The 14,626-nt window shown below is 50.5% G+C and overlaps 1 protein-coding gene across 3 annotated transcripts in view; it reads left to right on the forward strand.

Annotated features, from left to right (window-relative positions):
• The first annotated feature begins 239 nt into the window (after nt 1–239).
• Nucleotides 240–14,626, forward strand: part of MIDN (midnolin) — a 43,349-nt gene continuing 28,962 nt past the window's right edge. The window contains exons 1-3 of one of the 3 annotated variants that reach the window (XM_084826236.1): nt 240–1,108; nt 11,367–11,437; nt 11,809–12,034. In XM_084826236.1, coding sequence (XP_084682362.1) covers nt 11,817–12,034 — 218 coding nt within the window. In that variant the 5' untranslated portion in view covers nt 240–1,108; nt 11,367–11,437; nt 11,809–11,816. Of the gene's footprint in view, nt 1,109–11,289; nt 11,438–11,808; nt 12,035–14,626 lie in introns of those variants that run through there. The other 2 variants (XM_084826235.1, XM_084826234.1) reach the window with 2 other exon arrangements.

Here is a 14,626-nt window from a genome sequence, read left to right on the forward strand (position 1 = left end):
CATCTGGCTGCGCCCCCTTCTGCCCTGACCGGTGTTCGTTTGGTGGCGCCCTGAAATTCGCACAGGTTTCCCACCCGCCCTAAAAGGCCGAAACGCCTCCCCGCAGGCTCACTGACTGGCGGGAAGCTGAACGAGGCGCTGGTTGGGGGCGACCGGCCCTACCCGCCGCTGGACCGCGGCCCCGAGGGCTGCCCCGAAGTGGGGTGTGGCCCGCGGGCAGGAGGAGGTCCCGCGCCGCTGGGCTAGGCAGGGGCGCTGCCCGGGGAGGGCGTCGGGGCAGGGCCCCACGGCCCCTCGGCAGAAGAGCGGCGCGGGAGGGCCGCTCGCACACAAATGCCGCTCGCCACATTTTCGGGAGCAGAGCGTGACGCGTCCCCATCCCTCACTGCGCGGCTGGGCGGAAGAACCGTGCGCTGGGCGGGGGGGATTACGGGCCGGGGGAGCTGGGCAGCGCCGGGGACGGCCGGGGGCTGGATTTCACGGCGCGTTGCGTCCGGCAGCCGGCCGCGGCCCCATTCCGAGCAAGGGCAGCCGGCGAGAGGCCGCCTCGGCGGGGGGGTCTTGGCGAGCCGGCCCGCGCGCGTCCGCGCGGCGGCGGCGGCCGCGCGTCATCGCCATCTCACTCGATGAGTCTGCGGGCGGGCTCTGCCCGGCTCCCGCCCTCCCCGCTTCGGAGCTGGGCTGTTTTTCCCCCGCCCCGCGTAACGCGGCTGTTCGCGCGTGCCCCCGGGCGTGCGGGATAAAAACTTTTCGAGCGCCTCCCAAGCGTTAAAAAACGCGCAGGGAGGCGGCGGGACGCTTCGGCGATCCGGGCACCAGACGGCGGAGGCGCCGCTGGAGGAGGATTAAACCCTCTCGTTTCTCTGGCGTCTTGGCTTCCTCTTTCTTAAAACGGGGGCTCTGGGATTGTTCTTGGTCTGCCCTGCCCCGTCGGGAGGCCCCGCTCGCCTTCAAGGACCCACACGCACATCCCGGCGTCCCAGGAGCGTCCGGCTGGCTCAGAGAGGGATACTATATACTTTTTTCGCCCAGGGAGAAATTTCGGGGTCTGGTGTTTCCTGCTTCGTTTCCGTGCGCTGTTTCGGCGAAGAGAGCTCCGACGGATTCGGTGAGTCGACTTTGAATGTAGCCCCGTCCAGGTTCCGGGAGAGCGGGGGGACACGCAGCCCCGGATCCTTGTCGGAGCTCGACCCCGCGCATGTCTGCACGGGAGTAAATCCCCTCGGCTCCCCAAATTCAGTGAGAGATGCCGCTCCAAATCAGACGAAGACGTAGGGCTGGCCTTTGGCGCTATAGCCTATCTGTCGCTGCCTCTCTCTGGCAGCGATCCTGCACGCAGTTACCTGGGCGCAAGCCCCATTCAATTCCGTGGGGCTTCCTTTTGAGTCGACGGCTACGCAATGGCACTCTGCATCTTCCCACGCAGTGCTGCACTCCTAGCCACACTTTCCTGGGAGTAAAGCCCATTGGACTCAATGCATTTTACTCCTAATGCATAGGCTCCGGCGTTTCCTTGCTGCGTAAATTCTCTGTCCGTCTGTCTCTCCCTCATCCACGCACGCTCCTCTACCGTAGATTATATTTCGGGAGCTCCATTGGACAATTTCCATGTTGTCGCATGAGCGAGCTTAAACAAAGAAAAGGGAGAAAGGGGTGATTATTTTAAAAAATGAGGTTAAGGGGTGATTCTTTTAAAAAATGAGGTTAAGTGACTGCACCCATAAAATTCCTCACCTTTGGATTCTCGGTCGCCATCTCCTCAGCGGTTGATCCCTGCACAGTATCTCAGTGGGACTTCCTTTGGCGTAAACGTTCGCAGGGGTGCAGAGACTGGGCAGCTGGATCCGGGGAAGCAAAGGGACAAGGGAGTTGCTTCCCAGTAACAGTGTAATCCTAGACGTGTCTGTTACCACCACCGCCCCCCGCCCCAGGAAACTGGGGGTCGGATTGCAGCCTTACTAGGATTGGGGCCTTGAGTGCCACAAACCACGAAAGAAGGAAGTCTCCTTTTTTTATAAGACAGGAAATTGCACGGGAGGTGATGAATAAAAGGGGTGTGTGAAATCAATAAGTGGTGAACCCAAACTGTGTTGAGATCCAGAAGGACGCAGAACATTTTGATGACCTCTTGGAGGGCAGAAACTGGCAAGAGTGCAAGGAACAACTCTCACCATTCAACAAAGCCTTATTTTTTCTCCTTCACGGATTCCAGAGAAGGTTTTTGTGTGTGTATTAGGGGCAGGCTGGGCTCCCAATCCTCCCTGCCTAGATTCCCCACTAACGTGTCTCCCAGCCTGATGAGCGTGTGCAGAGTGCCTTTCCTGAGAAACCACAACCTTGTGCAGCATGGCACTGGGAGAAAGCTCAAAAAAGGCTGCCCCATGTGTCTAAACCCATTGCAGCTTTCTTGAATGGAAAAGGACCTCCTGCTCTTCCAGACAACAGCTCTGTTTTCTGTCTAGCTTTTTCAAACCAACTGTGGCCACCCTCTTCCCCATAGCATGAGGGCTAGAAACCTTTCTGAATGCAAGCAAAAGGGGGGGGTGTCAGGAAATCATGAAATCCATTGGGAGGAGAAAGCCGCAGGGTGCAGTCCCCTCTCTTTCTCAGGGAGATGAGGAACGTACTGATCTGGAAACACAGATGCCGCAAACACAGTTCCCTGTGTTTTGATTTGGGGGAAATGTGGACTCAAAGGTTCTACTGATCCGCAATCAACATGGGCAGAAACAGAGTATTCCAAGGGAGAATCAAACCCTGATCATGGCTCTGGCAAATGTATTTGACCAGAAACTCCCTGAGGGCAGGGGTGTCATGGCTGCTGTGAGCCTCTCTCCCTCCCACCCATGCCTTGCCATGTATTCTGCCCATGTAGACAGGGGCTGTTCCAGTCCCCCCCTCCCACCACCACCATTCTTCCATTATCAGGGGACCTCTGTGCATTCATCAGTTTTTTGCAGGGTTCCTGGCAACTTGGGAGGGGGACTGTCATGCCCACAAATCGAGTTTGACCTGTTTATCCCCCACCGCACCCCAGTTTCCAGGTTGCCTGTGCCCATGATAACTAGTTGGAGGGGCAAGCCTTTGTGTCTAAAGGCCGTAAACCCCTGTCCGCATCAAGAGCGCTTGACCTCTAGAATTCCCAGAGGGGCAGTTGTGCTAGCCTGTTGCAGCAAAACCAATGAAGAATCTTGTGACACCTTAAAGGAGATTAGATAGATGTGCATGGCATGTTCCTATCAAGCGCAATGCCTGCCCTCAAAACTCTGTGCCGTGACCTTCTGCCTTCGAAAAACCCACACTGAGCGCTGGAATGTGTAGGGAGCCACCTTTGTTTACGTCCTCTGGGGGACATACTCTGTATGTACTCAGAGACACCTCTGTCCTCCGCTTTGGAATGCCCAGGCATCAGCATTTGGGGCCCATTCAAGGACTGAACCGGCCTGTGTGTGTGTGTGTTTGGGGTGGGGGGGTCCTTTTCCGGAAAACACTTGGGGGGAAAGCGTTTTGGGCCCATTTGAGGACTGAACCAACCTGGGTGGGTGGGTTTTGTGGGGAGGGCGGGTCCTTTTCCAGAAAACACTGCTCCCCCCCATACGCGCGCGCGCACACACACACACACACACACTCTTTTTCTTCCAAACCAACCACTGTCACCACCTCTTTTCAGCACCCTACAGATGGGTTGGACTACAACATCCATCCTCCCTGACCATGTTGGCCAGGGATGATGGTCACTGTAGTCCAGCCCATCTGAAGGGCTCCAGGCTGAAGAAATCTGCCCTATTTAATTTTTTTAAATGCCCACACGCTAGGAGAAAGAGAGAGCCGTTTGAGATTCTTTGTCTAATAACCTTCCCAAGAGATTGGGGGCAGGGATGGATTTGCTGGCAAACTTCTCCCTCTAAAATTATGAAGGCCTGGGGGTGAGTGGAGTGGGTGGGGAGCAGGGTTGGAATATACACATTAGGGAATTTTCTGTTGCTCCTTTGGTATGGAAGGAGATTGAAGAGGGCGATTCCAAGAGATGTGTCATTGAGGCCTTCAAACCAAGGCAAAGCAACCAGATGCCCAGATGTGTTTGCCAGTGGCCCTTGCTTGTAGGAGGGCTGGGGGGATTTCAGCCCCCACAAGAGTCGCCCACACTTTTCTCGCTTGCCCTGCCTGTGTTCATGGCCCAAACATTGCTTCAGCTTTTGCAGTGCCAGAGACAAGAGATGAGAGTTGAGATCACGCCCAGGTGTCCTCTCTCCTTTTGCGGGGGGTGTGTGTGTCACAGGTTGTTTTGTGAGCATGAGCGTGCATTCCTTCCTGGGGAGTCTGTGTGAGCAGAACTGCCAGTCTTTTTAGCCCAGAGTGGGAATTCGGGTTTCAAAACGGTGTTTCCCCCCTGCCGCTTGAAAGGGCGTGGCAAACTTTCGGGTTGTTCTGCACCCCTCTTCGTCAGAGGCCAGCAAAGAGACCAGTGGGACCCGGAAGCTTATTCACTCCATCGCCGAAAATGGGCATTGCTCATAGCCTATAAGGAGCTGAGTTTCCTTGGTCTCTGTTGGCAGTGCCAGGAGCTTGGAAGAGAGCACCTCTAGGCATGGGCAGAATGCATTTCTCCCCACCTGCCTTCAACCAATCCTACATATTTGTACTTGCAGGTCTGTGTGTGTGTGTATGTAAGCACTCCCAAATGGGGGGGGGGGATTTCAGATATACCAGCACCTGTCCTTCTAAAGAATTAAAGCACAGGGGCACTTCTGTTGGCCTGACTCTCCCAAGCTTTTTTTAAAAAATCATACTTTATTTTAATTTAGTCTTTCAATGCTTACTGAAACCCACTAAGCCTCAATGCGCCTTGGCTGGGAGGGGATTTATTTGAGGGCCACTTAGTTGGGTGGCAGCTTCATGGGGCCAACAAGAAGGGTGTCCTGCTCCCTGCTAAGGACACAGGAGCACAAAAGGCAGCAACTCTCTCCGAGAAGCAATCCCTTAGCGTCACCTTAGGGGAGGTGGCTTCACAGGCTGCAAACGTCAAAACCTGATCTTTGGAGTTCTGTGCTTCTCGCAAGCTGGTGTGCTTTGATGCAGCAGGGACGTTTTGAACTGTGAGGCATTCCAGTTTCCCTTCGAACTCAGATGGTTTGAATAAAGGAAACAAGATCCTAGAACACCCCCACCACCACCCCAAATAGCCCTCAGTGATGTTTCATTGGCTGTTTGGTTAAGGTGAATGACTTTACCGATCATGTCAGCTAGACAAGGTGGCAGCGGTAATTCGTTCCATGTCCCCCCTCCCCCCTTTAGCATCTAAGCTTTCTTCCTCACCCTCCCTCATTCCTCCATTTTGATTTGGCCAGCCGCTGTGGGTACCAGGTTTGGAGATCCACAGAACTCTTCGACAGTAGGTGTCTCCCCGGAGGAAGCGGGAAGATGCCAATCCATGCCAAGTCATTTGCATCTCATTTGATGTACATTGGCCAAATCTGCTTTGCGGTTTCCGACCACGACGGATCCGGGCAAATTTGCACTGTCCTGCAGAGATGGGCAGAAGGCCAGTTCGGATCTACTGACTGATAGCTCTCCGGGTCATTTGGAGTTGATCAGCAAAGTTTTCTGACTAGCAATAGCAATGACCCCAAAAAACCCTCCCCCCACCCAAATTTGGTTACTGAAAAAGAACACTGGGTGGGTGGGGACCAGGAATGGGTTTTTGTCTGGAAGGGTTCTGCTTCTGGTCACAAATTCCTGGGCTCATATGCTCAGAGGCCCCCTGTTCCTTCTTTCCAAGCACACTCCTTTGTGCTGGATGGTAGAACACAGAATCCAAGTAAAAAAAACAAAGCCAGTCCCAATGTTTGACCCCTCCTGTGATATCTAACTCGGTTTTCCCGTTTGGGGAGTCAACAAAATGTATCTGTGTGCCCAAAGAAACATCCCAAAAGGGACGTGTGGGACTCCATTTCTTCCCTCGCCCCCAGGCCATTTTTGTTTTCAAACTGTAAGTTCCTAGGGGACAGAGACCTGCTTAATTTTGCTTCTGGAAGCACCGTATCCATGAAAGGTGCTGAGTAAATAATACAATAATGTATGCCTCTCCACCCCACCCCTGGATATATCTTATTTACGTAATTTTAATTTCAGATGGTTTTAGCCAACGTGTTCTCTCTCTTTGTCCTCACAACAACTGTTCAAGGCAGGTTAGAGTCACAAGATGGCAACAGGGGCAAGATCAGCCAATGAGCTTCGTGGCCGCGGCGGGAATTTGAACCCAGGAGTAGTATAACCCCAAAACCTTGGCCAATCCATCTTTCTCCCCGCCACCACCACACACACCTATCGTTCCTTGGTGTTCACGGCTTCGCTTCTACCAGCAGAGAGCGCCCTTGCTTTGCTGACTCATTCCTGAAAGCATCCCTGATATTAATTTAGATATTATATAGGTATAACAAAAAGCAGACTCAAACCCCCAAGTATTGGGTGTGTGGGTTTTTTAATGGAATGACAACAGCATCATGCTGTTGGATTCACAGCCCAGCTCCAACTCCAGCCCCCTTTCGAAGAAAAAGAAAACCAAAGACACACTCCGTCGCGACCTCAGAGCACCCCAAATTTAAGACCCAGCAAGAGAGAAAGGTGGCCCTGCAAGACTAATAACCGGGTTGCATTTTGCTGTCATCGAACCCCCAGTCACAGGGGCGGAAACGGAAGGGGCAAAATGGTGAACCATTTTTCGAAGAAGGAATTAAATTTGAACGTTCCTGGCTGGGAAGATCCTTGAGGTGACCTGAGGACACCCCGGCTTGGAGGAAAGAATTGAGTGGAATTTGGCCATATCGCTTGCAAGGGTGTCAGCAGAACAGCCCTGAACAGCCTCTGACATATTTTAGAACCAGAGTCATTCTGACCTTGGATAAGGCCTTTGTCCCCTTTACAAAGTCTTTCCACAGTCCTTGGCTTGTTTGCTTCCTCCACATTCCTCTTAGATTCAACCCGCCACACACACACCGCGGCCGCCACCCCGCTGATCGATTCTTAGTCACAGCATTAATCAAGGGTGCTGGGAAGAAAATGTCCCTGTGACCTATAATGCCACCTCTGCCCCAGAGGTGGGACAGAACTGGGCGTTTTGAACTTTCAGCCCCACATGGAGCTGAACGACAAGAGATGCCTCCGATCTGGAGATGCATTTGCAACGGGCCTGCTCGGTTTGGCCTGATTGGTAACACAAGTTTGCGGGGCGATGCAGAGAAGCGCTTGCAGTCTGGGGGCGAGGAGCCCTGTGAATCTTCGAAGTTTGCCTGTTTGGACATCCATCGACATCAAAAAGGCCAGAGAAAGGTCATTCCGGTTTTCCTGCTGCCCATTGCGGTCTTCCACGGCCTTGTCCAACCCCAGGGCCCTCGAGAGGCGTCAGACTACAACTCCCCATCATGCTGGCTGGGGATGATGGGAATTGGAGTCCCACACCTCTCGGGCACCCTGGGTTGGAGAACGCTGTCTACGATTATGAGGGCCCCGTTGCTGAAAGATTTCACTGTCCATAGACTTTCATGAAGACTAGGAACTTGCTTTCTTTTGGAGCGGGGAGATGAATGCCACGCCCCCCGCCGCTTCACTTTCAGTCACAAGTACTAGTCCCCCTCTACTCAGCACTGGTTAGGCCTCATCTGGAGTCCTGTATCCAGTTCTGGGCACCACACTTTAAGAAGGATGCAGACAAGCTGGAGAGGGTTCAGAGGAGGGCAACAAAGATGATCAGAGGATTGGAAACAAAGCCCTACGAGGAGAGACTGAAAGAACTGGGCATGTTTAGCCTTGAGAAGAGAAGACTGAGGGGAGATATGATAGCACTCTTCAAATACTTGAAAGGTTGTCACAGAGAGGAAGGCCAGGATCTCTTCTCGATCATCCCAGAGTGCAGGACACGGAAGAATGGGCTCAAGCTGCAGGAAGCCAGATTCCGGCTGAACCTCAGGAAAAACTTCCTGACTGTTAGAGCAAGATGACAATGAAACCCATTGCCTGGGGAGGCGGTGGGCTCTCCCACACTGGAGGCCTTCAAGACAAGGCTGGACAAACAGCTTGTCAGGGATGCTCTGACTTGGATGCCTGCATTGAGCAGGGGGTTGGACTCGATGGCCTTGTAGGCCCCTTCCAACCCTATTCTTCTATGATTCTAAGTCAGCCCCATGGATTCTGATGGGGCTCCCTGCCAAGAAAGAGTGCATAAGGATTGCAGCCATACATTCTCAGCCTGATGAAGTGCTCTGTGTAGCTCTGCAGTTGTGCAGAATTATTATATGCCCATTTTCCCACACCAAGAAAAGGGGGCAAAACATCTTCCTGCTGCTATGATTGTCATTGTGGTTATTCCAAAATGCAAAATTATGTCCTGCATGTAATATTCAGTGATGCTACGCAGACATCAATGTCTAAAGCTCCAGGATTCAGCGGATGGCTCAGAAACCACATCTGCAAATCCGGCTGAGCAAGGGGCGGGCTGAGGCACTCTGCACATGCCCCATGGCATGCTCTTCTTTCTCCTTTTCAGTGTTCCCACTCCCTGCCCCCCAGAAAAAAGAATTGGAATCGAGGCATTTAGCCCCTGGAACCTGGTTCACCCCGCAAGCAGTTCTGTGGGGTGTAATTCTAGGAATCTGTAGAGGTTATCTTAATTTCTGAATATCTTAGCACAGGGGTGGCGGGGTCTGTTCTACACAATTTGTGTATTATTTTGCTAGTATCTTTTCAGAATGACATGGTCCAGAAGAGTGCACTCTGTGCATGCTCAGAGGGACCGATTGTCAGCAGCCCCTATGTGCCAAGGCAGAAACCTGACATTCAAGACAGATTGGGGGCCTCCATGAATCAGGGAGTGTGTGTGGGGAGAGGGAGAGAAAGGAGACAATTTTGAGTTGCCAGATGTGTGTTGAAAGAACCCTAATTAGAAATACTTCTTGTTCAAGATTGTTACCTCCAGGGTAGGTTTAAAATATGTGAAGAATGTGTTCCTACCCTAAGGATGTGTGTGTGTCTGTGTCTGTGAGTTGTCTTCCCCCATAACAATTGGATATGGGTAGTATTTTCCCTCTCTCCTTTCTTGTAAAAATTGCATACCCTAGATCTTTATTCATTACAAGAAGAAGAGAATTTCAGCCTTATTTATTTATTTGTTTCAAGTTTCTAGTCCCGCCAGTTCTCAGCACACCAGCAGTCTGCTGCAGTTGCACTTAGAAAATCAGACAGAGGGTGCAATTGTATCTACATCCCCCCCCCCCCGTGTCAAGAGTAGGTCTCCATTCAATCTGGAATGGTCTACCCCAAAGCAAACTATGCACAGAGGTTTGATAGGCAAGGCTGCAATACCTGGGAGTAAGAGCTATTGCACAGAGTCAGTAATGGGGCTTACTGCCAGGTAAGCGAGTATATGATTGCAGCCTTTAAACGTAATGATGATCTGAGCCTTGTGCTTTTAAAAAAAATGTATAATTAATTGTTTTGCATTTTAATAAGTTGATTGCCTCTTTGTGCGGTCCTTGGGCAAAAAAGCAATTAATGATTTTTTATTGATTGATTTGAATCCCACCTTTCTACCAAGGAAATGGCACTCAAGACAGCTTCTGATCACAGATGAATAAAACGGATTTAAAACAATAAAACCAATATATTAAAACATAATTAAAAACACAAAAAGAACAGAATAGAAACATGAGTTTGTGGTGGGGGTTGGGCTCAGATAGGATTTCACTGCAGAAGGAAATCTGTCCTAAGGATAGAGTCCTATGCAAACTTACCTGGGAGTAAACCCCACAGAAGTCAGTAAATACGTATATATTCACACAGTTGAGCTCCTAGTTACCTTAGAGGAAGCCCCACCAAAACCAGCAGAATTTACCTCCGAGTCAAATATGCCCAGGATCGCACACATCACCCAGATATATACATGTTAAAGTTTAAAAGCTTGATGTAGGCAGCCAACAATTAAAAAAGAACAGCAGAAATTATAGGGGGGGTGTCTTGCAATGCTTCCCCCCTCCTCCCAAAAGCCGACCCTGCAGAAATAAAATTTTAAAAATTAACAGAGCAAGCCGATGAATGTCTGCTCAGAAGCAAGTTCCCTTGAATTCAGTGGATTAAATCCAACATAAATTCTACTTAGAGTAGACCCAATGAAATGAATTTGACTTGGTTATGACTAACGGAAATCCCATGGATTTCAATGGGTCTACTCTAAGTAGGACTTACGTTGGATTTTTTTTCCCCCAGTGGTGTTTCCTCCCTGGCTGGTATGCATAGGCTTGCAGCTTAGGCCACAATCGTATGCATGTTTAGGCAGAGAAAAGGCCTACAACTCCCAGCATTCCCCTGCCAGCATGAGGCTAGGGAAGGCTGGGAGTTGCAGGCCCTTTCTCTGTCTAAACATGCCTAGGATTGCGCCCTTAATTATATTAAAAGCAAAATCCTTTCACTCCTTTTAACTCTATCCTCCATGTTTTGCAAACCAGACTTCTTTATACATCTCTGTGTATATATTATTTACAATACTGATCGCGTTGATTCTGTTTTTAATAACCCCCTTTTAATTACAACCTCTCTATATTATTTACAATATTTATTTTGTTGATGCTGTTTTTAAACACCGTTTTAATTCCGCCCCCCACATTTTGCGAATACAACTTCTTTGTACATCTCTCTCTCTTGGTATATATTATTTACAGTTTGGATTTTGTTGATTCTATTTTTAATAACCCTCCTGCCAGCTCTGGGCTGATTGCAAACCGCGAAAAGACCAAAATGCCCAGTTAAAAACCTAAAATGCAATGCAAATATCATTTCTTATATTATTAATAATCTACATAATCTGGGCGTATGCATGTATAGGTAGATCTAACACTAACACACACACACCCATCTTACTCTTTTATAAAGCTCTTTGTTGTAGGACTAATATATTATGAATGGAGCGCTTTAAAAGGGGAAGGAAGGAGGGGGGCGTATATGGGGGCGGGATTGGCAGAAGCGTGTGGGCGGAGGGGGGGACTTCCATCCTGGCACCGCCATAGCTCCGCCCATTGTTGCTTGATCGCGGGGGGGGGAGACGGGGAAAGAGCCGTCGTATCCGGTCTCCTTCCACGTGCGGAGGGGGGGAGAGCCGCGCAGCCGCCCGCCATTGGCCCAGCGCGCTGGCCCCTGGGCGTTCGGAGAGCTCGGATTGGCCGCGGCGGGGCCGGCCGAGGTGGGGGGGGAAGTGAAAGGGGAGGAGGGGAGGGAGGCTCCGCCCCCGTTTAGAACGTTGATACATTATAACTTTCTTTTTTTCTCCCGTCCTCTTTCATCTCCCGTCCTCCTCCCGGCGCCGGTTACTTTCACCCCAGACTTCGGAGCGGCGGCGCTGGAGCCGGCTGCTGCGTGTGCGCGTGCGGCTAGCCACGGGTTCGAGCCCAAGGTGGGGAAGGCGACCAAAAAAAATAAAAATAAAATTAAGTTAATAGCTGCTTTTCTTTTTTTTCAAAAAATCCTTGTAAAAGGAGGAGGTAGTTTTTTTCATTTGTTTTTTAATACCACCCCCCCGCGCACGCGCTTTTTCCCAATAAGGAGAAAGCCATTTCAGAGGGGAGTGTATATTTTGGGGAGGGGGTGTTAAAGGACGAAAGACGACGGGGGGGGGAGGACAAGCGCGAAGGTTCTGCTCCGGTCCCAGGGAAGCGAGGAAGCGGAGTCACTCCGGAGCCGTGTGAACGCGCGAGGGGGAAGCGAGGCGCTGCTTTGCCCGCCTGGTCTGGGACCTGGGTTCAACCCCTGCCTCCCTCCCTCCAGGTAATCGAATGGACCACCAATCCACCCCCAGGAGCTGCAGCCGGGGGGGCCCAGCCTGCGAGGCCGTCCAAAGCGACCCGTCCATGAATGTTTTCGTCCACACGACCACCGGGGCCCGGTATGAGCTCTCTGTGCCCGTGGAAGAGACGGTGGAAGGTCTGAAGCGGAGGTTGTCTCAGCGGCTCAAAGTCCCCAAGGACCGCCTGGCTCTCCTGCACAAAGAAAGGTAACTGGGAAGGCTGCACGCCCGCGCCCCGATCCACCGTAAATACGGGGGGGGGGGTTGCGCTGAAAGTGGGGCGCGGAGTTCGAATCCTGCTTCTTTTCCGGCCGGGGTGTGGCTTGTAGCGGGGTCTACTCGGGAGTAAGCGCACTGAGTTACTCCCTGGGGTAACTCGCCGCCGGCTCGAGCAGTCTTGGGAGGGGGGCGTGTAGGGGAGGGTCTTCTCAGAAGCAAGGACTTGGAAAGGCGGCTCCGGATCGCCTTTTTTATGCGTGCGTGTCTCCTCGAGAGCAAGTCCCTCTCTGGGCTCCAGGGGCTTACTCGCCTGGAAAAGCGTGGCTCGGATCGCAGCCCGGTGGAGCGATCCTCTTGGGGTGGGCGGGCGGGGGGGGGGAGGGGAGGTCTACTCAGAAACAAGCCACACTGGGCTCGAGGAGCATCAATCCCTGGGGAAAGCGCGTGTTAGGACGTGTAGCCCAAAGGCTGGGATCAAAACTTTAGAAGTATTGAGACCTATCGTAGGATCTAAACCTAGGAAAGTTGTCTGATTTCTGATATGCATTTGTGTGTGTACAGAAACAAATATTCACATCTGCACATACATATTTATTGTACTTTGCTGTGTATTTGGTTATGTACTCTCTTTTCTGTTCTCTCTCTGGATCTCAGCTATAAATGTGTGTCTAGTATGCAATGGAATATTTGTGTAAAAATCACGCCCATATTTAAATATATATGTCTCTGTGTGTGTACACACACCACACTTATACAAGATGGGTGTGCACATTGCAAGAGTGATGGAGTCTCGTTTTGACATGGGGGGGCATAAGTGGGAGTCTGTGTGCCTGCCCTGGCCCTCCCATCTTTCTGTTTCTCTGCCCCCCTTTTCTTCCCCCAGTTTATATTCTTTCCAAAAATTCTCTTTAAAACCCAAACCCCTTACAAATGCAAGATCTGAAATCCCCCCCCCCAATAACTTGCTTGAGACCCCCACTTGGGGCAGTAGTGCTTTTTATTCATTTTTTCAGGGGTCCTGGTATGCTGGGCTAGAAATGCTTCGATTATTGCTGCCTATTGATTTGTGTGTCGTCCCCCCTCCAAAATCTGCCTTGGTCTTTTTTTCTTTCCTCTTGTTCTTTTAAAAGGGGGGGGGGATAAGTGATTCTTACTTCCCACAAAGGGCTCAGTAGGGATTGGCTTAGAGTTCTCTTTAGATTCTGCATGTGTGTCTCTTCTCTCCCCCCCCCCCCCCCGCAAATTTCCACCTCCTGGTCTTCCGTTCATGAAGGTGTCCTTTGTTCTGAAGCTTGGCTTTGGGTAGCGTGCAAGAAATACACGCCTACACACACTCACACCATCTCGACACAACCCTGCTTCAATATATTGCGATATCTTGGAAAGATAACCCGAAAGCCGCAGACTTTGCCTCCCCCTTGCAAAGCGGGGAGGGGGAAAGAAATGTTATTGCGACAGCCACTTACAGAGGTCAAGGTTTGGGGAGGGGGCCCATTATTTGTCATACATGGGCCTGTCTCTTTGTTTTACTAAGTAACCCCCCCCACCCTCCAGCTTTGTCAGAGCATGGAGAACCACTCAGTTCTTAAGCTGCAAGACAGGTTTGCCCTTGCATGATAAACCCTGGCATCTCTTTTCTTTCTCCCCCACCCCACACAAACCAACTGGACCCCCCCAAGCTCCCATATTTATGCATCTTATTACCCCTCCCTCCCTGTCTCTTTCTCTCTCTTTCTGATCAACTTTAAAAAGGACTTTGAGTCCAGAAATTGTCTCTTTTGTTTGTCTGTAACCAAATAAAAAGGGGAACAGTCTCGCTTTTTCAATTCCACCCCACCCCTTCCCACAATTGAGGAACCAGTTCAAATTTAGAGAAATGCACCCCAGATCGGGAATATTTTTTTAAAAAAAAATCTGGGCCGGGGGGTGTATTTTATTTATTTCTCTGTTTGAGTGTTTATTTCTCCCCCCCCATCCTTTGATTCCTGTGTTGTGGGGGGTTATTTAAAAATCTCCCCCTCCTGCATGTGTTTTTACACACACACCCCAAATTTCAATAGATTCTCCATATATATATATATATATATATATTCTCATTCTTTTCTCTTTTTTTAAACCAAAACCCTCCAGGTCTATTGCTCCGATTGTCTGGAATAGTTGTGTGGGGGGAAGAGACTTGACAGATGACTACAGAATAACAAGCAATTTGTCTGGGGGCAGCAGAGAGAGAAAGAGACTTCTGATATTATGTTTACATAAGAGGCAGAAAGGGGGGAGACAGGGCAAAGATGGGATGTCACGTTTTTGGGGAGGACCCCCCAAAAAACCCTCAAAAAGAGGTGAACCATCAAATGTAGGAGGAATACCTTTGTCCTGGAATAAGAAAACAGATCTTTAAAAAAAAAAATTAAGAAATACCTCCTGTCCCAATTTTCTTTGCATCACATAAGGGCTACATTTCTCCAGCTTTGTTTTGAATGAGGAAATCTTTTGCTGTGTGTGTGTATGTGTGTGTTTAGATTTCCTGGAAGTAACACTTTTTATTTCTTTTTTTCTCTCTTCCCCTCCCCCCTTTTCCTC

This window comes from Heloderma suspectum, chromosome Z, assembly GCF_057233095.1.
Source record: "Heloderma suspectum isolate Gila_16-S chromosome Z, 16-S_ref, whole genome shotgun sequence".
Lineage (NCBI taxonomy): Eukaryota > Metazoa > Chordata > Lepidosauria > Squamata > Helodermatidae > Heloderma > Heloderma suspectum.